This window comes from Cynoglossus semilaevis, chromosome 1 (genome assembly GCF_000523025.1).
Source record: "Cynoglossus semilaevis isolate Cse_v1.0 chromosome 1, Cse_v1.0, whole genome shotgun sequence".
In the NCBI taxonomy this organism is placed as follows: domain Eukaryota; kingdom Metazoa; phylum Chordata; class Actinopteri; order Pleuronectiformes; family Cynoglossidae; genus Cynoglossus; species Cynoglossus semilaevis.
In genome coordinates, this window is record NC_024307.1 from 13,980,541 (window position 1) to 14,006,913 (window position 26,373).

Here is a 26,373-nt window from a genome sequence, read left to right on the forward strand (position 1 = left end):
CAGTTGTTCTCAAACTAGGGTACGTGTACCACTCTTTAATACAACTGTTTTATACTTAATTCTCACTTGGTGTCTGTGTGTTGTTACAAAATTAAATTGAAGTTCCAGTTGTAGTACTACAGTAGTATACGGTAGTACTGCAGTAGTATATGGTAGTACTACAGTAGTATACAGTGTGGCATTAGCTGATTAATAGGCTAATAATGCTATGCTCTTGTTCGTATACTGGACTTGTTGGTCTTGGTCTTGGTCTTGGTGTTGCTCGAGAGCCTGGTGGTATTCACTCTAAAAACTACTGGTTTAGAGAGTTTTTTTTTTATTACTGAATAAACCCTCCTGCTCCTCCCCTGGTCCCCGCTCCTTTCTATCATCACCGTCTTTGGCCTACTTCTAACTCCACTCATTATGCACGACAAAGTGGAGTATCCCACTCTTATCTTCCTCCTCTCATATTGTCCAGAGGCCTAAAATATCCCACTTGATCTTAAGGGGAATCTCAAATTCTACACTGTAGAAATTGAATAAGGATCCCCAGGATCAGCCTCGACCCCACCCTCCTGCCGCCGTCAGGGATTGTCTTACAATCTCATTTACATTCAAATTTGATGCTGGTGGTCATATTGAGTCAATATTGACACTGAGATTCTACCGTAGGATCGTCTTTTCTCCCATCAACCCCGGGGGTTGTTGCTTGCTCGGTGATTTTGGTGGCGGACGACATGGGGGGGTTTTGTTCATGGGTTTTAATAATGAAACAGGGAATTGCACCAAGGAAGATGTGGGGGTTGGTCCAAGTCTTTGTGTTGGTGTCAAGAAGGGATTGTCTCTGTAAGGTCAGAGCTGCGTCCTCGGAGCTTTGGCTTCAGTCGAGTTCAAAGGGACGCGTCACTCGGTTTTTATCATGTCTCTTTGTCCACTTGGCCAAGAACACTCGAGGTCTCACTGCAGAGCCTGTGAAGGTTCGAGTGCTGTGAAAGACAAACGTGTTCTGCAGATCCAGGAATATGTATTTGGGTGTTTGGGTGCATAAATGATGCTACAAAACTTTGTACACTTTTTTAAAGTGAAATAAAAAAAAACTATATATAAATAAACATACACTGGCAGAACTGTGTGGACTGTATACAGTATATAATAATTCCTCCATCCCTTTACTTTACAGAGTTGCCCAAAGTTTGTGGACAGAGTTTAAGCGTCCACTTGATGAGATGGTAGTTTAGGCATAATAACATGTCTCTTGACTGTGTACATGTAGTAGAGCAATGATAAGTGAATGGACCTTGGAATTATTGGCTGTACAACCTCTGCCCATACAATACAATGTAATGAAAATTAGAATCAGATTTAATCTGAACAAAGTCAAGGCATTCATTTCAACAGCCCTAACATGTAGTGTTAATTAGTCATAATGTATTGTGTACGTGAGGTTATAAATGTGTACCTTTCATGGTAAAACTGTAGCTTTTCATCACTGATATCTAAGAATCGTAAGAATGATTGACAGCCACTAACATCAGTGTTTTTGTTCTGTGGGGTGAAAACCTATACACACACAAACACACACACATGGGAATAACATGCAGAGTCAGTGTATTGAACCAGCGATCGACCATCTTGCTGTAAGGCATGAGCACGGACCACGCCAGATTCCCAAACCTGTGACATTTAACAAAAAACATTTTTGGAACCTCGTATGACCTTTTCAGTCGTACTCTGCCTTCGTCCAAACAATTTTGCACTGTTGCAGGCGCTCATTTCTCCAAATCATTGTGTGGTCTTTTTTTCACAGGGTGAAAGCACAATACTGGACATAGACATGGTGCCAGAGGAAAAGTCAGGAAAATTTGCCAAGCCTGGAAGAAAACGCAAGCACTTTCCAGTGAGTTCATTGTCTACATGACTACATCCATCCGTCTGTTGAGTTAGAGTGATTTTCTGTCTGCTTTCCATGTGCGAGTTAAATCCCGGCCTCTGCCAAATGTTCCATGTCAGCCAGGCCTTGAGCGGTGACACTGTCCTGCGTCAGTCTGTTTCCTCTCCCTGTCTCTTCAGTGACACCTGTCAAATAAAAGTCAAGTGGCAAAAATAACGACTTCATACGACATGAAATTCAATCACATGTGAAGGCAGATTTTTCACACTGTCTGCTGAGGATCAGAAAGGTGCTGTAAACATATAACAATCTGTTACATAGATTTGTATTGTTAAAGAATATGTCTTTGTGGAAATAGGCCTTTACAACTTTTTTTGTTGATTTTGTTTTAAGCCATATTTTTGGGGTTTGACTAACATTGGCCCAAACTATGACTTTGCCAATGAGCCAGACTGAGCATCTTTAGGCACCTATTTGCTTAGCTTAGCTTAGTAGTTAGCTTAGTCAAGCTGTTTTGACTATTATTTAGCTACATTTGTTTTGCTGAATCCTTCACCTGACTTAACCCCTTGTTTACTCAAAGTAGGTTTTTTTATTTTCAAATCTTAAGTTTCTTGCCAAGTAGGAGCTATTTTTCTTCGCTTTCTTCGCTTTCATATTAGTGATAAATAACACCTAACTGGGTTACCCTTTTTAAAATAACAACCCGTTCCTGTACACTATGATAACTTTAGTTAATGTATTCTCAAATGCATGTCAACGTATTCAAATATTTTTATTCAGATACAGAGTATTTTCATCCTTCTCTGGTACAGTGTCCACACTGAGTTAAAAAGTCAACCCTGTAGAACGTGGAGTTAATACTTGATAGACCACTGATTCGTTTCACAGTAACCAGCATTGTCTGTTGGACAGTGCTTTTCCAAGCAACTGAAAACAGAAGGAAGTTAGATTTTTCAAAATGTAAAACACCCGTCAATATAAGACACTTTGACTTTAAAGTTATATATTTACAAAATACCTTAGCGCTACAGAAGCTACAAGGCTAGACATGTCAGTAAAACATTGAAGTTAGCCAAAGTAGCTAAATATTAGCCATGTGCAGCCAATGTCCAGTTAGCTATATGTATGATAAAAATAGACCGGACTAGAAACAATGAAAATACAGACACAACAAAAACTACCAGTAATCCTAACAGTAGGAAACAAAACACCCAATGGTCACCAAAATCCTTTTCTAAGAATAAAATTTTCCCTCTTCGTACTTCTGTTAATTCTCGTTAGTTTATGCATAAGATGAAGATGAGAGAAAAACATGTCAGAGCATTTTTCAAATCCCGGGATTTAACTTCAAAAGGAATCACAAACAAATTACCAGTACTAATGTTGTCTAGTGTTGTGTAGGTCTCACAGCAGAGTTGTGTGTCTGTGTGTGTGTGTGTGTGTGTGTGTGTGTATGTATGTTTATTCATGAGTGTATAGAGGCAGAACGTGGCTCCTGGCAGATTTCAGGCGGCTGACGCAGCACTGTGAGGCTGCTGTTGACTGTAGATGGGCAGAAAAAAGACTTTATTAAACATGTTCCTAACCCAGACATGCTGCCATAGCTCTGTGTGTGTGTGTGTGTGTCTGTGTGTTTGTGTGTGTGCGTGACAGGAAATAGGATTAGTACGACCCTGTTCATCTTTGACCTTTGTCTGTCTGTGCTGTCGGTTTAACTGAGTGTGAACTCTGAACTCTGACTGAGGCCTTCACGGTTCACACTGTCACTCATGTGTTGTGTAATCCTGTCGTCTGTTTGTGTTCCTTCAAAGAATGATGGCTGATGTCAGACATTTTAAAAAGTCGGCTATTTTAAGCTAACTTTTACCTTTTGGAGTTGACCTAATTTCTCCACCATTTGTGTCCCAGATGTTATCTATGAAATATGTGTGTTGTTTATTATCTGGCAGGATTAATTTGCATCAGGATATTACATCATATCCTTTTAAATCCCAGCTTCTGATAATGTCGGGCTATTCCAGGTCAGGCCTGTATCAATTTATCTTGAAGATGACCTTTTTAGCTATCTTTGACGAAAAAGCTAGCCACAATCAACTTGTGCGATAACATTTAGCTTTGTCCTCAGATAATTTCTTACTGTTAATTACCCAACTATTACTTGGTAATTCTTTGTTAATTATTAAACTAATTTAGCTAAATTCACCAGAGAGATAATTAAACAATATATTGAAAAGAAATGCCCTGTTTTTATGTTTTATCTTCAGCTGTTTTTTATTTCTTTTTAGCCTACAGTATACTTTTTTATGATAAGTGTATTATTATTTTTTGAAAAATAGTTTAGCTTTGTTCTTAAGTTCATCTTTTAATAAATACATTTATTATTATCAATTTTCGAAAACCTGCCAACATGTAGAAATTATTATTAGTCATATCTTGATTCATACTTCCATACTGCTTTTTTTTTATGGTTTGTTGCGTTGTTTGTTTGTGTTCTGACACAGCGTTGCCCTTCAACGTAGTTAATGCGCCTCTACGTTTCATTTACTCCATTGGTCTGTGGGCTGCATTAACACCTCCTCTCTCCCAGGATTAGTTTGCATTGGACCTTGTTAGTTTGCATCAGCAGCAGCAGCAGCAGCGGCAGATTTGCTGACAGACGCCTCCTGAGGCTGTTATTGTCGCCTGCCTTCAGATGCACCTACATCCCTGACAGATGAAAGCTTCAGCACGTCTCTCGTTAGCGTTGACAGTCCAATCTCAACAGACATGCTCCACTTCTGCTCTACAGCCAAACACCAGTGCAGATATTTACACTGCAACAGAAATGACGTTGCTTCTTTGAACTCGTATTAGAAGTAAAAACCTGTTGCAAGTGAGTGTGAAGATTCAGGTAAAGCAGCATGTTTAGGTTAGACTGGATAAAACAAAATAATAATGGTTACTCAGAAATGAGCTAGAACTGGACTGACAGTTGTCCAAAAAGTATCTCTGACAGTTATCATCGTATCATACATTATCGGAGCTCAATGTTGGACAGAATATTGTAAACAATCCCCAACAATATATAATGGTAAAATATGACTACACTTTGTCTGAAAGAAAAAAAAACTTTATTAGCTAATAGATAGTCAAATCAACACATCAAAAAACTGACAAAACTTTTGAAAGTATTGTACATATACAGTAGTTAAAGCCTAAAATTAGCTGTAGACCTTAGCATTCCAATGATTAACAGAGTAATTTTGCTTAAAATAATAAACCTAACTTGTTTTAGTAGAATAGCTAAATATTAGGACAGTGTTAAGATTGCCAAAAATATCTTAAAATTAGCCCAAAAATAGCATAAGAACCTGTTTAAAATATGTCTTAAAGATGATATTAAATGCTAGCAGATGGCTTTAATTAGCTGTACGTTGGCTAATACAGTAGCTAATCCAAGAGAGCAAAGTAGACGCCCATTTCAAGAGAAAGTATATAAAGGTAGCCACAGAAATAGCTAAAAGTTCATATAAAATAGCAAAGAAAAAAAACACCCAATGCCAAAACGTACATCGTTAGCATTAGCGTAAATGTGGCTTAACCTGCTAATGTAGAAAACATGTAAAAAGCTGCCCTTTAATCCATCTCTCTTTGTATCAGCTGCTGTGGGTAGAATGAAATAGTTGGACTGGGCGTTTCTGAGTGGACAGTGTGTGTGTGTGTGTGCGTGCACGTGTGTGTCGGCAGGCCAACATTCCTCACATATTTCCCTGCTGCTGTAATGATGACTACAGAGAACTCACTAATGTACCTGTTGAACTGTGATCTCATGTCATGTCCTTCCTTCTTCCTCGCCGTCCACGTTAAGTGGTGGAGCCGTGATTTTTACTGCCGCTGCTTTCAGGTTTACAGCTGTGGTTTTTATTAGAGCTGCTGTAAATCTCCATGTGATAAATACATGTGCAGAGGTTTAAATCTGGGCACGTGCAGCTGGAGAGGCTGGAAGTGTCAAATCAGCCCTTAATGACTGTTTTTAGTAAGCTAATGTAAAAACTCACAACCCTTTACCCTCCAGAATATATGACCTACATCAGCTGTGGCTGGAAACCTTTTTATGGTTTAAATTTGTATGTTTTAATAATTAAACATGTATTAATTCTTTCATACAGATCTTAAAGAACACTTGTTATATGCAAGAGTAAAATATGTTTGTTTTTTCCTGGTACCGTCAGATATGACTAACTGTGATCTTACTACTAAACTAAGCTAAGATGGTTAAGATCTAGAAATAAAGCAAAACTCAATTGCAATGACATATCTGTCAGTCATGTTAAAATTCATCTCTAAAGTGTCTTAGCCATTATCACAGTAAACATGCTAAAAAGCAGCTATCAGATATACAGTAGCTAAAAATTAGCAGCTAAAATGCTAAGAGATGGTGATCCGGGAAACAAAGAAACTAAAAGGAACGCCAAAACTCTTAGCTTAGCTCTAATTGGCTGAAAGAAATTCCTTAAAGAATTTAGGCCTCAAATTTAAAAAAAATCTATACTAAGATTTAGCCCAAAATACCTAAAGTGTTACCTTAATATTTATTATAAATTAGTCTAAAACAGCTGACTAGTTGCCAAAAAATATATAAAATTTAAATTCGACCTGGGAAATTATTTGTACGACCCATTTTTAGTTCAACTTTACTGATTTAAAAAAGTCAGGGTAAAAAGTGACATTGGTTTCTTCTGTTGTTTCACTGTTGGACTCACAAACAACATTTTTCTTTGTCGTGTCTCCTGAAAGCAGCGACAGTAGATTTACTAATGCATTTGTCATTTCTGTTGTCAGGACACACACACACACACACACACACACACACACAGTGACACACTGCTGCTGTAAACCTGATGGATCTGCTGGCACGTTAACTTTTCATCTCCTGGCTTCAGGTCCAGAGCTGCGGCTCATTCAGAGACGGTCTTGCCAACAGCTACACCGGAGCCGGGAGGCCGTCCATGGCACTGCTCCACAACGGAGATGTGGGCGGGCACAGGGACAGGACGTCCGACGCCTGCTTCCCCAAACAGGAGAAGAGGGAAGTGGAGAACGGGATTCCCAGAGGCTCTTCCTCCTCCTCATGCCGAGCTGCTGAGGACGGCTCCCAGGGTCAGAGCCTGAGCCCCTCCCAGGAAAACGGATTCCTGTCCAGTCGGGGAGAGTTGGAGTCGGAGAAAGACAAGGACGAAGACAGCCTGATGACGCCGCGCAAGAAAAGAGGCAGGCGGAAACTGGAACGCCCGACCAAATGTGAGTCTGTTTATCTTTATTCCTCTTTGGCTTGGGGCCTATCTTTTGATCTGCTCTGTGCAGGTCCAGCAGGAAAAGTTTTGAGCACGTGATTCCTACAAGATGTGGAATAATGAAGTTTAAATGGGAGGCAGATTGAGTGGATCTGAGTTCACTGACCCTGGATCAGCCTGTAAACCTGAGCGTAAGGCTAGAAACTGCCTAAGACAGGCCTGCAGTGGTGTTGTTAAACAAAACTTAATTAGTTTACCTACTGGTTAATGAACTGATAATTAACTGTAAATAGTTTTAATAACATTAATTAGTGCAGTATTTCTTATAACAAAAATGACATTTTATTTAGCATTGTGTGTTTATCGGAATTTATTTATACAAAGGTTTATATTTAAATAAAATAAATACCTATACAAAAATATATTAAATAAGTGTTCTTAACTTAAAATAAGCTAAAAGTTAGCTACAGTTAGAGAGATAGAGTAAAGATCTTGGAGTAGTTTATTCCAAGCAGAAAAACACACCTTTCTTCTGTAGGTAGGTAGCTGAGTGTTAACTATATATAGCCTAAATAGCTCAATGTAGAGTTAAGTTAAAAGTTAAAAATGCTAAAAGGTATCCAGTATCCAGTTAGCTAAAAGAACGGTAGGTTTTTGGCTAAAGAAAAACCCCACTAAAAGAACGGTAGGTTTTTGGCTAAAAAAAAACCCAAAAGAAAATAACAAAAAAGCACACAATAGTCAGCAAGTTAGCGATTGAATAGCTAAAATTAGCCAGTTAGCATAAGACACATGTCAGAAAATAAAATAAGAATAAATAACTATATCACTGTAATAAATAAATGTGGTTCAGTGTAGCGTCAGCAGCAGGCAGAGAGAATTCATGGATCAAATTAGCATATAGAGATATCATAAATCAGAGGGACGGCGTCGCGAGTCAGCCGTGCTGACAGAGAGCTTTCAGTACAGGATGAAGATTAGAGCCACCCACCCCCCACACTCCTCACCCTCAGGTTCCCCTCTCTCTCCTATCTGTGTGTCTGCGTCTCCGTGGTCACGTGTCTCTCAGCAGCACAGACACTGACTGTGACCTTGATGAGCAGGGCAGTAAATAAAACCAGGGGAGGATACACTGGTCTCCCGGCAACCAGGCTCTCTGTTGGGAGCGGCTGGGCTGTGAGGAGGCCGACTCTCGCCCTGCCAGGTGGATGGAACTGAGCCCAGATCATTTGACTGGGAAACTGGGAGTGGAGTCTGGGTTCACCTGACCTGGGATGAGCCTGTGTGTTCATGATCCCTGATGTTGTTGGTCAGTTTATGTCATTGACGCCATTTAAATGTATGGTTTATTTGACAATTATTTGATGTTAAATAAATCCATGTATTTACTTACACAAGTTTTACAATTTACAAGTTTGACCCTAACACGAACATAACAGGGCATGACGTTAACTGTGAGACGACCCCTAACCCGTGATTTTCATCTGAGTTTTGTACGTTGAGGTTGTGAGCCCTTCATTGTCCCGATTGTGGTTAGTGCGTTTAATAAATCCTAAGTTGCCAAATTGTGCCAACTGTAGGTGACCCTTCTCTTCTGTTGAGTTCTCTGTATAATCCATATAATCCACTTATGATTTTAGCAGATTAGAATTAGGTTTCTTTCCCTGAAAACATTCTCAAAACATTTGACCCAGTTTCCTCCAAATTTTCTTTAAAAAAATCTGAATCCATTTATCAAGAGACTAAAACAGAGGTGTTTAACATGGGGTCTTCAACCCCTCAGAGGTCCACAGTGAGTGTTTAACATGGGGTCTTCAACCCCTCGGAGGTCCACAGTGAAGGACTAGGATTATGTCCATGTCATAGTATTGCATTCATAATAACAAGGTTTATATATACACATGGCTAAATAGCATGTTTATTAGAAAGCACAATTTCACTAAATGTCCATAGTACAGTAGGGGTTAGGGTTATTGGAATATTATGTATTTCCAGAAATACAATAGAACTCTTCTTGGTTTTGTTGAAAATGTGACTACATTTCAGAGATCATCACGAAATCTCAGTTTTTCTATGAAAGCCATGTAATAACACTAGCAGTGACAACGTGATTGAAGTCTGGGAGCTTTTTAAACATTATCTGAAAATTACTGCGGTAATGCGTCAAAGGAAGTGTAGGACAAAGAGTTTAGAATTAAATCCAGGGATTCATGTGGGGAGTATTTCTCCCTCTGGGTCTTTGGACTTTTTTGCTTCTCTGTTTCACAACATTGTAAAACATCTGATCAGTGCTTTAGATGTTTTGACTCAAATGTGATCAATGTCAGCTGACTCAACCGAGGCAAAGATCTCTTACATGAAGGAGCAGATTGAAAAGAGAGTGAGTAATTATTCAGCCTGTACCGGGACTGTTGGCTTTGGACTGAAAGAAAAAGAAAAAAAACTTCTCTTACAAATATTCAGATCACAGCTCTGTCCACAGTCCACAGGTCCCTGCAGACTCACAGCAGATGGTGGTGACATTTCCAACTTTTTTTCCAAGGCTGTGGGCAGCCGTCGGCACTCAGGCTACAATTTGTGAACATACTCCAGAGCTGGATGGAGTGGAATTTTGTCAGGCCACACACACACACACACAGATATGATGCGTGTCTTCAAAAGCTAATAACAAAACAAAGTCATTTTGGATGGAGATTTTAGCTGCATTTGTTGCTAAACTTTTACCTGTTTGTCTGTGAGATTCTGGCTTCTAATCCAGAAGATCTTGCGTTCAAAACCATATTGTGGCCAAATATCAACCCTGGTGTTCAGGGTTGCTTCAGAACTACCATTTGATTAACACAAATGTAGTGCCCCCTGGTGGAAAGACAAGGCAAACTAGCTTAGCATTAGCTGTATTTGTACTAACGTTTCTGTTCTGTTTGGGAAAAATATCTTAGGATACTTTTGTCTGGTTTGTCGGGTCTATAGTGTACTGGTTAGCCCGCCTGCCTCGGAAGCAGAGAGCAGAGAGTCCTGGATTCGATTCCCAGAGGAACCACAAGCTTGGCGCCGTCTAGGGGCAGCCTGTTAATAGCATATCTGCTGCTAACACAAGAATTTCCCAAATATGGAATCAATAGAGTTAATGTTTTTAATTACCTTAATTTTTTTAGTTTTGGCAGCATTGTTTTTTACATTTTGAAAAAAATTGATCATTATCAGAATTTGTGATCTAACTTTTAGCATTTTTCCGTTGAACCATGTCTGTTTGTTTTCACAAAATGTTTTTACATGTTTGCTTTAATCACTATTCTTGTAGTTTATCTATTTAGCTAACCCAGAAGTGATTTTACCTCTGATGTTTGTCCTCCATTAGAAGTCTGTCTCTGTTTTTTGTTTAGATTGATTAAAAAAACAATTTCAGTACATAAGCCCAGCTTTTAAATATGTAATAACTTTAAGATTTAAACATTTAATTTCAGTACATAAGCCCAGCTTTTAACTATGTAATAACTTTAAGAAAAAACATTTGCATTTACTAACAGTGTCCTCTTCTTTAATCCTTTGTGTCAGTGGAGCGGCAGTTGGTCGTTAGGTGCTTTTACATGATACAATCTGCCACTACTTGAAGTAATCCTTGGTGTTAAGTGGTTGAAACAGCTTTTACTTGGGATTGCATCAGCTCCGAGTCTCTACCTGAAAATCATTCCAAGCGCACGACGCAGGATATGACGTGGAAAATCAGTCTTTTGTAAAAAAAAAAAAAAAAAACTATTTACACAGGAAGGTCTGTGATGTTGGGGCCGACCTCCTCCAAAATCAGTCAATCAATCGTGTTGTATCAGGCAGAGAGCAGGTGGTAGGAATGAGCAGGTCTGAATGGAGAGAGAGTAAAGTCATGTTAGAGGGCGCAGTCACGGTGGTGGTGGTGGTGGTGGCGGTGTAGAGTAGGGGTGGGTTGAATCGATCGTACCCCTGAACAGGGTGTCTGTTATCCATCTGGAGGGCACAGGAAGGATCTGAGCTTGGGCTGGAGTAGAAACCACGCTATGGCAATATGAGAGCTGGACCTGGCTCAAACTGGCGAGGTATACTCTCTGTGGGCAACATTAGCCAGCTCCTCTCACAAACCCGGTGACCTTGACGGGTTCGCCTCACTGCCTCACCCAGTTCTTACACAGTCACTTATTTCCCAAAGATATATAGACGATGGGAACCAGGAGAGGGTGATGGAAAGAGAGGAAGAGGGGGTCGGCTACACATGACAATGACTTTAAGAGGCTGCCGAGGGACTGGAGTATTGTTAGCACAGGTCTGGAGGACACTTCACTGACAGTTGGTGTTAGCAGTGTACAAAAGCACACCTTCAAAAGTTGTTCTCAACCCTCTTGGGACCAGGACTAAGCCAGTGGTTGGTGTCAGAAGAGTTAGAGTGCCGGCTAATTTGGGCCACAGATATGTGAGGTGGAACTCCAGGCTGTTAAATCTTAGGACAACATTAGGCTTGGCAGTCAGTTAGAAGGAAAGAGGCCTCTTGAATGAAAGAGGAAACCACTTTAAGAAACCTACGCTAACGGAGTTGCCTAATTACAAACCCTATAGACCTCAGAGACTTTAAGACGTTAAGACGTTAAGTTAAGGAAAAACAGCACGAGACCGTGACTTCAACGTGTGTGTTTGTTGTGTTTTGGACGTCTGGTTTGATTTGGACTTTGTCTTGGTTTCAGCATAAGCAGTGTTTAACGTCGTCAAAAATTGACAACATTTTGAGAGCTGTGATTGGCTGTAGCTCCTCTTGTGGCCCTCCACAGTTAGACAGCAACAGATGGATGGAAATATTGCCTCTCCTGTCTCTTCTGAGAACACCACATTACAATTAATTTCATACAGTTTCAGTTGAGGTTTTTTTTTTTGTACTAGGTGAAACGATAAATCTAATGTGATTCTTCTTCATGTCTGGTCTCTACAGATTGAATATACAGAATGTTGGCAACATATGGTATACAAAATATTGCCCACAAAGTTTCTTGCCATGTTTTGGGTAGTTGGTTGTTTGTTTTGCCTGATTAGGACCAATATGGGCTGCAAAAAGCCAAATTGTGGACCACATTCTACATAGATACCAGGTGTAGACCTAAATACCACAATTGAACCAAATTGAACTTTAATCCCAGAAACGGCTCCAGTACTTAAATTAGAATTCATTAGCGACATCCATACTTGATTACGCATTAGTTGAACTTCATTAGCGACATCCATACTTGATTACACATTAGTTGATTCAGTTGTTTCAGTTTCTAACCCGAGGTTTTCTAAAAGTGCTTTTGCAGCTGTGTGTGTATTTGAAGCAGCTTTGGAGAGTGTGTCCTGATTGTGACCTTTAGTAGAGGCAACTGTCTTCGTCAATCATCACTCAGTATGTAATGTATGTATGCCTTATGAAAAACAAAGTGTCCAAGTCATTGTTCTGAGCATCTGTGATCAAGTGTCCTTATCTGTGAGCTGCTCAAAGTTTAATGGATGGTGTTTGGGTTGGGTGGTGTCCACACTCCCTGACTAACCCGCTCGCTGCTCCAGTGAACTCAGGCAAACAGAGCTGTTGGAGAATGAATAACATGCCTGTGTTGTTACTGACCTCCACGTCTTAAATCATGGCACAGTTAATAGGAAATCCCAACTGTGTTTAATACTTTTTTATTAGACTGTGGTTTCAGCACACGTTAGAGCAAACGTTCTCTGTGTCTGCTGTTGATGGTTTTTTTTACTCCGCTGCCCCCGCTGCACCTCCCAGTTTGGTTTTACAGCTGTTTTTCTTCTCCGTGCAAAAATATTCATTTTTCTTTCTTTTTTTTTTTCTTCTTATGTACTTTGTGAGTACACTTTGTGTAATGACACAATCCAAAAACGTGCAAAATGTTGTGATTTCTTTCAAACCCAGCAAGAAACATTTCTGTTTTAGAAGATGTGCAAGTGTTTTCCTTTATAACCAGGAAAACAAATAAACAATTTAGTACAAGAACACAGATAGTTCTGTTATTGTATTTGTTTCACAATTGTTAAAAAAAACCGTGTACAACTCTGTGCCCTGTGTACTTGAAGGTGCACACAAAGTCACAGCGTTACGGCGTTTTTATCATTCTCAAAAAGATCAGTTAAATTATTATTCCTTTTTTTCTTTGTAGTTTACAACAGAATATGTTTATATAAATATACGTATATTAACATTATGGTCAGAGCATTTGTGAGTTATGTAAAGTGATAAAACAAAATAGCTTTTATTGGCAAACACCAGTTTGAGTTTGGAGTTGGATGTTGAAGCTGTTTCCCCAGTGTTAGGGTTCCCTCACCACCATCCACCACACTGCTGGCCCAGTTACATTCTCTACAGTGTTGGACATGAATTAGGTCACTCGTGCTGTGACACAATTATCGGGGCTCTGCTGGTTTCGGTTGCTAAAGTAACAGACAAACACCAGTGTCTGAGTTGTCCACTTCAACATGGCCCAGAAAAGGCAAGAAACTGATTCTGTCTTGATGACGTGGGTTAAAATAGCCGTGTTAGTGTCAGTCATTAGTCCCTGCTCTGAGTCTGAGGCTGAACATGATTGGTCACATTAGGAGAATGACCATGAATGGAACCTTTACAGTTCTCATGAAGGTAGTGGACACTCTGTGGTGGAGCTCACGTTGGACAATCTGGCTGCCAATCACATGCCATCAGGTGGTGATGTTATTGTGATTTACAAAGCCGATCACATTACTTGGACGTCATACTTCAGACATCATTATAGTCAATAATAATAATAATGTTTTAATATATGATATTACTGGATAATTGACCAGAACACAGTGTATCATCTGTGTGACCTCAATTAGTGGAACCTTTTTGTTTTTTCTCTGCAACTCCTTCATCAAATCTGCATAGCCTTTACCGCTCCAAGAATTATTCTGATCAAAAGCTCGTACCTCTGCAGATATTTAATAATCCGACTAAACCAAGATTAAATGTAATGATGAAGTCGACAGGCCAAACACCGGAGATTTGATAAATGTGATGAACGAGGGGCCACTGAACTTCAGTAGTGGTTCATAGAAATAGGATGCAGCCAGTTTCCACTTCCTCTTCTGTGTGACTCTGACCTCTGTCTTGTCTCTGTGGTTTCTGTAGATGTGGAGCACAAGGAGGAGGAGGGAGGGGACGTAGTCAAGACCGAGGTAAGACTTTTACTCTACTTTTGTCTTCTACTCTCATGTTGGTGTATCTCTTTGTTTGTCTCTCATACCTTTCAGCTCCATCTCCGGGGGTGAAGCCTATCAGAAATAGTGATCACAACCTAAGATCAGAGCATAGCAAGATAGTATGTAAGAGTGTGTTTTTGTCATGCTGATAAAAAAACTTCTTCAGGTTTGGTTTAGGGTAGTGGACAGCACTACTTAAGTTAGTGGTGTGATGGAACTTAATTATGTAACATGTCAACAGCAAGATAATAAAATAATTAACTATTGTTCACTGACTAAGAACTGTTGTCTGTTGGGTGTAGAAACAGTCAAACACAGTACCCTTTAAAGCACAGGAGCTACTTTCACCTGAGAACTCCCAACATCTGACTACTGTATATAAAGATTTTACTTTGCATTTACGCTGCATTTGCTTCACAAAACCAGTTGAGAACAATACACAAGCAAGGCCAATGCACAATGATCCTTTTATTTTGACGATCTTGTTTTCAAAACCGTGGGAAGCCAAAATTGAATCGAAATTCAAATTCAGTTAATTGCGAGCGAGGTCTCCAGCAGTTCCAGACTCTGTGTTCGGTCGTCCTTGGCTGAGTGTGAAAGGGAAAACCTGGCGGGGACAGCAGAGGGTTAGGAATAAAGGGCAGAGAGGAGAGCGTTTCGTTCTAAACTCCAAATCCAGTACAAAACTCAGTGGTGTGTCATGAACGGGGGAGTGCATGTGAGTGTGATGGGGGAGAAATGTCCTCTGATTGGTGCCTGCCTCCAAATATAGGTGACACTGTAATAAAGTGTTTGCTTTGCCTGTTGTTTGCTTCAGTGTGTGTTTTAGTTTGTTTGCTTTGCCTGTTGTTTGCTTCAGTCTTCAGTGCGTGTTTTAGTTATGAAGTCGAGGCTGTAGGTGTTAGTTAAGGTGGAGCTCAGCAGCTAGGGTCACTCCAGGTCACACTGCTGTCTTTGTCTTTGTGTTTTGTTTCTGTTCTGATGTACATCTGTGAGGCCAACACGGGCAGGAAGACGTGTCAGCATCACCTGCATTCACACATATCTCATCAATGCAGACACTTTCCCCCCCGAACTGTGACCATGTTCACGTCTGCATTCAAGCCTAACCACCTGAAAGCAGCCGGAAAATAACTTCTTATTCCTCTGGTTAACTGCCTGCTGACTTTTGTTTCCGTCCACAGACTAGTTACCACAGACTACCATTAATCTCTTTCTAGTGTTTTTGCAAACAGTTACTGACTATTTGAATTGTTCAAAAATAACCCAGAGGTTTATTTTTCCTTTTGCTGCCAGCTCTTCCACAAATGTGGACTACAGAGAAATGTAGACTGCACGTCAGGCTTAGTTTGGACTTGTGAAAGAAATGGTACCTGATGGTTTATAGAACTGAAATATCAAATACACTTGGAGGCTCTCGTGTTAGCATGTGGTGGTGACTTCCTGGGTTTCAGAGGAAACATGGACCTGGTATTCCTGCTAATGATGATGATTTTTGTGAAGTAGTCAGTGTTCATAACCAGAAATTAATTAGCAACATGTTTGCTAAGTCCTAAAGGGAAAGGCAAGTGCTTTAAAGAGATACTGGTGCAGATAGAGAACCAGCCTACGCTCGTAGAGGCGGGGGCTTCAAGCACTCAACGTCAACAGTATGTAGATTCTGCTCTTTCTTCAAAAGACTACTGAATATTCTTTATCTTCTGTGCATTTGGTTTAGCTGGTTTAAGGTGACGCTGATGATGAAGCGGTTTACCTTGAAAATTTAAGGATTTTTGGTTCCCTCTTAAAACCTAATTTTCAAGTTGTGGCCAGAGTTATTTTAGGAAAAGAAAAAAAAAAACTTTTATGACCCAGAACATTGCTGGACAGGGTCTAGTAAATAAATACATGCCTAGTTTATATCTAATCCAGATGCTTAAGAACCTAGAAGCTAATACTTTTTTTTTTTTAACACCTTAAACAGGGAGGTCGAGGCAGGCTGCGAAGGGGAGTTGGTTGGGAGATCAGCCTTCGTCAGAGGCCCATGCCCAGAATAACCTTCCAAGCTGGTGACCCCTATTACATTAGCAAGCGGACCAGAGAAGAGTGGTTGGCCAAGTGGAAGATGGAGGTGAGTACCCCAGCCCTGTCCAGCAGCCAGCAGTAGACCCGCAGAGTGATTGACAGGCGCAGACTGAAGCTGCTGAGGTCGAAGATAGGGCTTGTGGTTTCTGTACGGCCAAGTGTATTTGATGGGTCATTTGATATCTCATGGAGGTACCATTTATTTCAGAGGATTTGCAGGGGCTGTCGGCTCTGTTGGTTTCCTGGCTTTGTTATTGTCTGTTGAAAAATCAAGTGCAGCTGCGGTGGACGCATGTGTCCCGTGGCTGGACATGATTCATGTCTCTGAAGGTTCCCAATCGTTTGGGTCCTGTTGTTCTCTGGAGCGTAGACTGAGATTGATTGGACTTGCTTGAGAGTGTTGAAGACGTTGCTCCGGTTCAGAATTCAAACTCTGGAAAGTCCAGTTGCCTCAATCTTTATCGCAGATGGTTGATTGATGTTTTGTGGAGAGGAAAGTTGCAGTAAATTTCAAGTTTGTTTAATCCTAAAAAGGTTCTGATGTCAAAACTCTCCTAAGCTCGGTTGGTTTTCTGTACCCTTTGATATTTCATATTGTAGAGAGACAGGAAGTGTGTGTCTTTGTGTGTGTCCGTGTGTGTGTGTCTCAGACAGAGTGGTGTGATTTGCAACAAGACTCCAGAATTTAAGTGCCAGCACTGTGGTTATATTGCATGTGCCATAACCTTTGAGTTACCAGGGGCAGCCCCTGGTAATTTCCCTTTTACCCCAGGATAATAGAATGGTATCACAGGGTAAGGAGAAAATGTGTTACAGATTTATGGGTTCTGACACCCAGAAAGTCATTAAATATGTGAGAAGGATTTCAATTCTGGGCAAACATTCTCCAGACAGCCAGTTTACTGTGAACTTGGATGTCTTCAAAGAAACATGGAACCACAACAACGTCAAGTAAGGAACCATGAGTCGGATTGAAGGTGTCTCATAGGTTAAAAAACCCACTTTTTTCCATGGAAACTATATTCAACTGCGTAAGATAAAATATATCTTTGCTAAGACCTGGAAAATTGTCACCTATTTTGTTTTACACGTAGAGGTTTACTCAAAAAATCCTAACAAGAGCCGTCCACCTTCAGAACAAAGCCCCCTCCTGTTTTATAACATGCTAATCTTTTTAAACTCGTATACATCTGAACCAGACCAACACCTGTTCGTTTTTCATTATTATCATTAACCCTTGCTTTGTCGTGTCTGATGAGCTTTATCTTGTCGTGTTTTCTTTGAATGAAATTATACTTCAAAGCTAAAACTTGTCTTACCACAATTTACAGAAAAGTGTTTAATGACACCGTACTGTGAATGTAGTAGGAAGTGGCCTGATTTATCAAGTGATTTGTGTTAAATCATTTTTTTCTCACACTCCTTCCTGGTATTCCTTCCTTATTCGTCGGAGACTCTGGAGTGGCTGTAGGTGTGAATGTGCGTGTGAACGTCACATTGCACCGTACCAACCCCCCTAAACCTTCCTGCAGGTGGTGAGTCCACTGGAAGGTACCAACCGCCCTAACCAGGATTCGAACTTGCCCAGGAGGTGAACCCTGGGGTTCCACACCAATGACAGAGACATTGCCTCTGGGCCAAAGCACCACTCAATCTGTAACCATCTGGATTATTTATTGTGTGGTGAATACTGTAGTTATAACTTGTGGCATTTTGATGTAGAAATGTGACTCTATATATATATGACATCATAAGAAGTCCTCTTAGCTTAGCTCCTAGCTTCAACCCGGCCATTTCTCCTGCCTCTCCCTCAGCAGTACGTTCTCATCTGCAGCAGCCGTAAAAACGTCCCCAGAACGGAAATATATTGCCAAATTAGCAGGACATGTTGGAGTTCCACCAGTGAATTGTCATAAACTGTGTGTCAAATGGTGTACTTTTCCCTGAAACAAGAGCTGGATTGTTGTTGTTTTTTTTCCTCCAAACAAATTAAGGCTTTTCTGGAGGATTTACAAATTATGACTCTGCATCTTTGTGCAACCTTGATCTCATTAGTGCAAAGACTTTGTTTTGGCATCAAAGTCCATTTCCTGAGTGGGATGGTGATGCATGTCCTTATTTGGCTTATTTGGCTTGTTGTTGTCTGCACTAACACTAACAGAACATGTGGCTGTTGCAAGCTGCTGCAACAGGAAGAAAACACACTGACCGACTGGGTTAGTGCCGCCTTACGCTTGCTCTCTCTTCTGATCTCTTTTTGCTTTTAGCGAGACCCGCGTTACAGTGGACTACAACTCCCCCTTTTCTCCCCCTATTCTTTACTCTGGCCCCTCCCCCAGTTATGGAAATGGACTCGTGCAATGTGCGATGGATATGAGGGTGAAAATGAGGTTTGTAGCAAATATCCAGCCCTGCTTCCAAGACAGCCTCCTGGCTCGCTGCCAAGATTTTGCAAGTCCGCTCTAGCCAACCAGGAATCCTGACGGCAATCACCTGACCCTGAATTCCCAGACAAAGAAATGTTCATGCTTTCTGTGTTTTTTTTAAATTCTCTGCTAACCCGAGAGAGGGGGTGAAAAGAAAAAAAGTCAAGGCTCACTGGATTATGAGAGTTGCACGCTGGCGTGTATGGGTATGTGCACTGCATTGTTTCTTTGATAGCACATGGAGTAGGTTGAAGGTGGAGGGGGTGTAGACAGGATAGTCTGCATGTATGAATAGGCAGCTTCCAGCAGAAGGAATATGCTGACTTCAGGTATTTGCTCAGGACTTGTACTGTGGACCATCTGCTCCGTGCAGCTTAAAGGGAAACCGTCTCTTTAAAAGGGGGGGAGGAAGAGCGAACATGCGTTTTTCGTGTTTGAGGGGAAGAAAAGTTGCTTTGCATTATAAAAGTTGACTGGCGGGGAAGTTGAGTATTTTGTAACTATTTCCTGTTTTATTACACTGCTTAGAAATGTCAGCCAGCCAGTGTTTGTTTTTTTTTTTGTTTTTTTAGATTTGCATGTGAGTCTTTTTTTAGGAACCGCTTTAACCTCGTGTATGTTCCTGTGCTGGCTTCAAAGCCCCTTTACTTCCTATCGCAGTGGACTTTGTTCTTTAAAGTCATAAATTTACTGTAAGAAGGGTAATTTGATAACTTGAAAAGATTACTTCTGTGAAGAACGCCCGGCCGCTGCTGCTGCTGCCGCCGCCTGAGGGGGTGGGCATTTTTCTCTTTTAACAAGCCTACTTGTTGATTTATGGAGAATTGTGTTTATGTATTCATCGCTGACTTTGTAATATTCCTAATTATCTCTAAAATGGACGCTACACAATGAGAAACAGATGGACTCTTTGCCTGTGACCCACCCCACCCCCCCAGGCCACTCATGAAACATGCAGTCTTTGTAGGGATCTGTGTTAAAACCCGGCTAATGAATGCAGAAGCCACGTTGCTGCACTAAAGAACCTGCCACTTGTGCATTTGCAGTCTTTCTTTATCCGCTGTGGCTCGACTCAACCACACCTGTTGTGACTTTTTTTTTTTTTTTTAAATATATGCCGTTTGTTTGCTGTCTTGCAAAGTTTTTGCATTTTACAGCCTTTTTTCTTTCACTGTATGACTCTCCAGGAGTGTCACACAGAACGTCCCCCACTGTGACTCTGTTGCCTGTTGCACACGAGAAGTTGGTGCATTCAAAGGTCAAACTCCTTTGTGCCGCTCTAACGGCTCTCTGTCAGGTCTGCTGAGGAAGTAGCGATCAGCGAAGCCTTCCTTTCAGTTGCGTTTAGCTGGCAGACAGAGTGTGAGGGCTTAGGCATCGACAGCAGACAACAGCAATGGCAGACGGACAACGACAGGACGACGAAGACAATGAGATCAAAGGAAATGGCATTAGGTCCTCCTGTCTGTCTGGACATGTGTTAAACTCTGGAGAATTTGACCAAACTTTTAATCATTTTGGTTTCCATTGTCCATTTGAAAGATAAATGTGGTGAAATGTTTTGGCAGTTATTCTCACTAAATTATTTGTCCTGTTACATTTGGTGAAAAGTGAGATTTGAAATCTGAAATACTGGTACAAACTGGAGCTGAAACACCAAAGAATGTTGGCCCACACTTTGGCTTCATGGTTTAATAGCACTGGGCCACAGTTGAATCCCAGAGAAAACCTAAACTGGAGAGAAAGTACACAGAAATACTGGTCCAGTTGGGACATCGAATAACCAATAGTACTACAGTGGTTTTGAAATCCCAATATATCAGGTACAAACTGGTGTCAAATTACCCATAATACACAATATACCAAATTAGAAACAAAATACCGAAGAGCAATGGTCCAAAAATACCCAGACACACTGGTGAAACTGCAGTGAAAATACTTCAGATAGTTCTCAACTTTGACACCAATACCCAAGAGTACTGGTCAGCACTGCTACAGTTCCATCTGAAACATGATTTGTCTGTGGTTTTTGTCTGTGGTTTTGTGGCCTTTGACACCTAGTCAAGTCCACAGTATTAAATCATCACCACTGCATTGTTTTCCTTTGAGACCCTGAAATATTTTCTCGTAAAGTTAACAACTTTGTATTAGAACAGAGTTTTCTTGTAAATAAAGGAAACTGCTCAGTTAACGCCAACAGTTCTGTGTTCACTAGTGCAGCTTAGATTGTATGTAAAAATATCATCTGCAAATCTCCAGAGTCCACTTTCTGCCCTGCTTCACGCTGTCACCCCGGAGCCCTGGGGGTGTCACGCTGTATAGTCTGTATGTCTGATTGTCCCGACATGTCTGCACAGTCTGGTGGAGGTCTGCAGAGATTCTGTCTCCTCTCAAAAAACACACTCTTACTGTAAGTGCTGTCGCTTCACTCGGGTTTTTCCGTTGCATTTGTACAAAACCGAATTGTTTGGAGAGGAAAATACAAGCCGTGAGGACGTTTTCTGACCCGTGTTTATACGTTTACAGTAAGATTGCCGTCATTTCTGGCATTTTGACTGCAGCGCGGCGTGACAGCAGATGTAAGTGGTTGGTATTTCTGTGCCGTCAGTGACAGGCAGGCGTGCGTAAACGATAAAGGCCGCATTGTGTCTCTGCTGCTACCTCCTTTCCTCTTTGCCCCCCCCTTCCTGTAGACTCGGAGGGCCTGTCTTGCTGGTGGAGCTACACACATGCACGCACACACACACACACAGTGAGGCCCCCAAAAGGGGGAAGAAGGGAGGAGAGGGGGCATTTACAACTGGGAAGACGTCCAAAGACAAATATCTAGTTCCCTATAGCCACTGTACTTTTCTCTCCTCCCCCACTGGTGTTTTCAGCGTCGCTTTTCTTATTGGCTATGAGCACGCAGAGAAGAAACCCCGGAGACAGTCTGACCCAAAACAGGCAGAAAGGAACACACTCGCAAAAAAAGCAACAGCCTGTATGGCGTCTCCTGGCCTAGCTGTTCAGTAGGGGTGAAGAAGTCGGCGTGAAGTTTGCGAGATGATGATGATCTTTGCTGTGGATTGTTTCTCTCCCATGCAGTGGGGGCTTTGACGTTTGTCCGTTTTCAGAGTTTCCCATCTGGAAGCAAACACCCAGGCAGGCTGTCGAACCCTGACTCCAGTTAGTGCGCTTGTTACGCCGCCAAGATGTCTTACACATATGGACACAGGCTTTGAACCATGTATCCCTCCATCCGTCCAGCTCCTCAGCACAGATATTTATAAACCACAGCAGAGACTCTTGATTGAGCCGCACATGTTTCTGCTCCTCACTGCAGATACGTTACCCTCCTCACCCCTATCCCCCTGCTTTCTAGGCACCGCCTCCTCTTAAAGGCGCTATTGTTTATGAGTCAGTGTGGGAGAGAGGACGGAGGATTGAGCTATACTGTCTCTGATTTTTTTTTTTTCTTCTTATTCTTTTTCTCTCTACCTCCTCCGGAGTTGAGCTTTCTGCATATGCTGTGTGTATGGGTGTGTGTGTGGGGCGGGGGGAGAGGGGGAGGAGGAAGGGGAGGAGGAGGAGGCTGAGAGAGAATCTGAGAAGCTGAGAAAGCACGAGGAGCGAGCACAGCTGGACGGCGCTGGTGTCACGTGGAGTCTATAGGATGACTAACACGTGTTTACATATGGGGCTGCTGCAGCTCCGTGCAGCGTGTGTGTTAACAGTGTGTCTGCACACACTAGGCTGTTTTAGCTTGTTTTACCCAAAAATCTAACCATAAAATATAGGCTATTTTGTCAAATCGTATGTTAGTAGTCGTACAAATGTTATTATTTATAGAAGAAAAAAAAAAGAGTCAGGGAGACTCCTGTCTGCTGTCATTGATGTTAATAAGGATGCTTCAGTGAAGTAGTAATGTGGAGCCAGTGTTTTTTTTCTTCATTCTTGACTAAACCATTCCTACAGAGAATGATCTGATCTGTTATTGTTTAGAGCTGCATTTCAGCCCAAGCTGAACCACCAGACAAATCACTCTGAGGCTCTGATTGGTGCATCAGTCTGAAAATGAAGCACAGTTTCATTAATGTCCTGGGTTTATTTCCCAGAGGTAGTGTGGCAACCTGTGAGTTGCAACCAGGTACTTAATGACAGTCTGTGTTGGTTACAAAGTTGTACTGTACTATACTATACTGTACTATAAGGGACTCAAATATTATTATCTTCAAGTCTGATGATAAATATCTTTATATTTTATTCTAGTCTTTTCTGTCAGGAGTAAAAAAAAGTAAAGCACATATGCTTTAATAATGTCAACCTGTTCGATCTGCATTTTTGACTCAATCATGACTCAAAATGAAACGCCATTTTGAAAAAGCACCATTTTGGATGGGTAATCTACACAGCAGGAAGACAGGAATCTGTGATTGTTTAGAGCTGCATTTCAGCCGGTGCAGCCTAAACTTAAAAAGACACCGTATAACGTATCAGTGTGAAATGAAGACCAAACAGTTCCAGTTTTGGCCATTTATATATATTCTCCGAGCCCGACATTATTCTTACTGGTATGTTTGGTTGTTATATGTTTTTAAAATAAAGCCATTTGATCCATGAACCACAACGAGCCATGTTATGGACAGCTGTCTTTACTTGGCCATGATGTTTCAAATTCTCAGATATCAGTCAGTTTACACACTGTTTTAGACATGATTGCAGCCTCGTCTGATTCATAGTTTTATGAAGAGTTTCTTTCATCAAAAAGGTAGAGTGTGTGTGTGTGTGTGTATGTGTGTGTGTAGCAGGAAGGGAGACTGAGCAGCAGTAGAGTGATAGCACATGGGTGGGATCCTGTGTCTGTGTTTGGGAGAAGCAGATCCACATGAGTGCAGCTGTTAGGGATTTAGCTCCAGCTTATATCCCGGCTGCGTCTCCTCGTCGTTGCTGATCGACCTAGTAGTGGTTCAGTGTCAGGTACCACAAACCCAGTGAACCCAGTGGACGCCGCAGCTATAGACACTATAGGGTAACTGTATACACGGCTGTTGATGAATGGGCTTCACAGACGGAGATAAAGACATGTTTACAAAAGAGCTGAGACTCCCACCACATCACCATTCCACACGTTGGCCGCCCAGACGAGGTGTTGTTCTGCTCACAACCATTTCACTGACGGTCATGAATGACTTCAGCCACTGCAGGAAGTGAGAACACGATGACAGGCTCTATTCAAGTGTGATTGATAAATATCTTGAGTGCACATTTTACCCCTCGAGCACCTTCTAAAAATATGTTTCTCTGGTCTTTTGGATCAGACGCAGTAACCCATTTGTGGAAACTTGCCACAGATTACTGCACATACCTGCTCTTCCTTTGATATTCCCACGTCAAGTACAAAAAAAAACATGATTTATCTCACTTAACGTCTACAGACGGCTCAGAAAAATATACTGCTCTAGCCAAAAAGATTAAAGATTTGGCAGCAAAATGTTAGCGATAGGTTAAAAATTGTACCACTTAAAATTTAAAGCCTTAATTTAGAGAGTACTGCTGTATACTAAGAATTTTTTTGCTCTTTTTTTTTCTTTCTGAAAAATCTGCCCCAAAAATGATTCAGATGTCCCTAAAATGTTTCACTGTGGAACAAATGATTTCAACTGCCACTGTTTTCATCCTTCTTCTACTCTTGTTTCTGGTTTTTTAGCAATGTTTGTTTTTCCCAATTTCAGAAGTGACTTTACTAATCATCATCTTAACGTTCACCCAGAGGCTACATAAGCTCCTTGTGTCTGTGTTTCAGGCAGAGAAGAAGGCCAAACTGATGTCAGCCATGAACACCATGAAGGACCATGAAGACATGGACACAGACACACAGAAAGAAGAGGATTTCATATTAACACACCCACAGCCTTGTAAACTTCAGCAGCAGCAGCAGCAGCAGCAGCCTCACACTCAGCCTCAGTATCAGCAACAATCACAGCTGCTGCTGCCACAACAACACAAACAACAACAGCAGCAGCCACCGCAGCATCAGCAACAACTGCCTCCTCGCCTGCAGCAGCAGCAACAACAACAACAGCAGCAGCAACAACAACAACAACAACAGCAGCATCAGCAACAGCATCAGCAACAGCCTACTGACCCAGCTTCTCCAACTGTTGCTACGACACCGGAACCTGTCGCCATCTTAGGGGGAGACAAGACCTGCCCTAAGTCTGCAGACGCTGAGGCGGAATACGAGGTAGGGCCGTATGAAGAAATACATTTTGTATTTGTTTATTTATCAACACATAGAGGTAGGGCCGTATGAAGAAATACATCTTTATGTGTGTATTTGTTTATTTATCAACACATATTTGTGTAAATACATACAGAAATATATATGTGTTTGTATATATTTATCAAGCAACACTAGTATAGAGGTTTAGGGAGAATGGCCTTCTGCTGTGACAGACTGAGTTACAGACTGGGTGGAGTCAGAGTCTCCCACTGCACCATTCTACCCCCCAGCGTAATAACAGCCAATAACGCCCTCTACCTAATCACAGTGTAACCAGTTTGAAAAGACGGTGCCATAATAGTCAGGATGTTATGGTAAAAAAATACCACCAAGATGTAGAACAGGTCGCTCAGATGTTTGTACCATTAAATATTCGTCCAGGTCTACCTTTGATTAGTCCTTTATTATTCATTTATGCAGTTGCGGTGCCTTGACTTTACTGAGGTTCAGTTCACAGTCATAGCCATAAATGCAATGGTGCTAATAATTGTTAATAATTTCTTTCTGTGTTTCGGTTTTCTAACCTTGGTTTCCTCATTTTCAGTTTTCGGTTTCGGCCGAGAATTGTCATTTCAGTGCATCACTAGTGTTGAATTAATGAAAGATGTTCAAAATTGTGTTTAGTCTGAATTTATTTCTTTTCTCAAAACTGAAAGAAGTGATTATCAGACAAAGAACCTGTGACCTGTTGTCACTCAGAAATCTACCTGGAAATAATTCTCTGTCATAGACGCGAGGAAATGTAGCTTTGTTATTTCTAAACATGTTTTTTTTTTTTTTCAATTTTTTTTTACTTTTTGACTTGTGTTTGTCCCAATGTTAGAGACAAGTATGAGGTAATATTGTGTTTTTTAGCCTTAAACATATAATCTATTCTTACTATGTCAAAAAAGATCCCAGCCACAGTCTGTGTTTATGAAGGTTTCACAACTATGTCCTGCGGTTCGTTCAGATCGGATGATTTTTTCTTTTTTTTTTTTATTGTGGCTGCAGGACGGTCGAGGTTTTGGCATCGGAGAGTTGGTTTGGGGCAAGCTGCGAGGGTTCTCCTGGTGGCCAGGCCGCATCGTATCCTGGTGGATGACGGGACGGAGCAGGGCTGCCGAGGGAACCAGATGGGTCATGTGGTTTGGAGACGGAAAATTCTCAGTGGTGAGCGCTTTAAGAGCCAACGTTAACATTAATGTGAAGTGATGTGTGTTTTTCCTTTTTTTTTTTTTTTTTTTTTTATTTTGTGACCCGTCCAAC

At 41.2% G+C, this 26,373-nt stretch overlaps 1 protein-coding gene across 5 annotated transcripts in view; it reads left to right on the forward strand.

Moving 5' to 3' along the window:
* LOC103380388 (DNA (cytosine-5)-methyltransferase 3A) overlaps positions 1-26,373 on the forward strand; it is a 46,634-nt gene that overhangs the window by 6,743 nt on the left and 13,518 nt on the right. For 3 of the 5 annotated variants that reach the window (XM_017035977.2, XM_008312337.3, XM_008312346.3), the window contains exons 3-8: positions 1,790-1,879; positions 6,799-7,156; positions 14,300-14,346; positions 16,334-16,480; positions 24,646-25,086; positions 26,119-26,277. In XM_017035977.2, the coding sequence (XP_016891466.1) occupies positions 1,790-1,879; positions 6,799-7,156; positions 14,300-14,346; positions 16,334-16,480; positions 24,646-25,086; positions 26,119-26,277 (1,242 nt within the window). The remainder of the gene's footprint in view (positions 1-1,789; positions 1,880-6,798; positions 7,157-14,299; positions 14,347-16,333; positions 16,481-24,645; positions 25,087-26,118; positions 26,278-26,373) is intronic. The other 2 variants (XM_017035979.2, XM_025054616.1) reach the window with 1 other exon arrangement.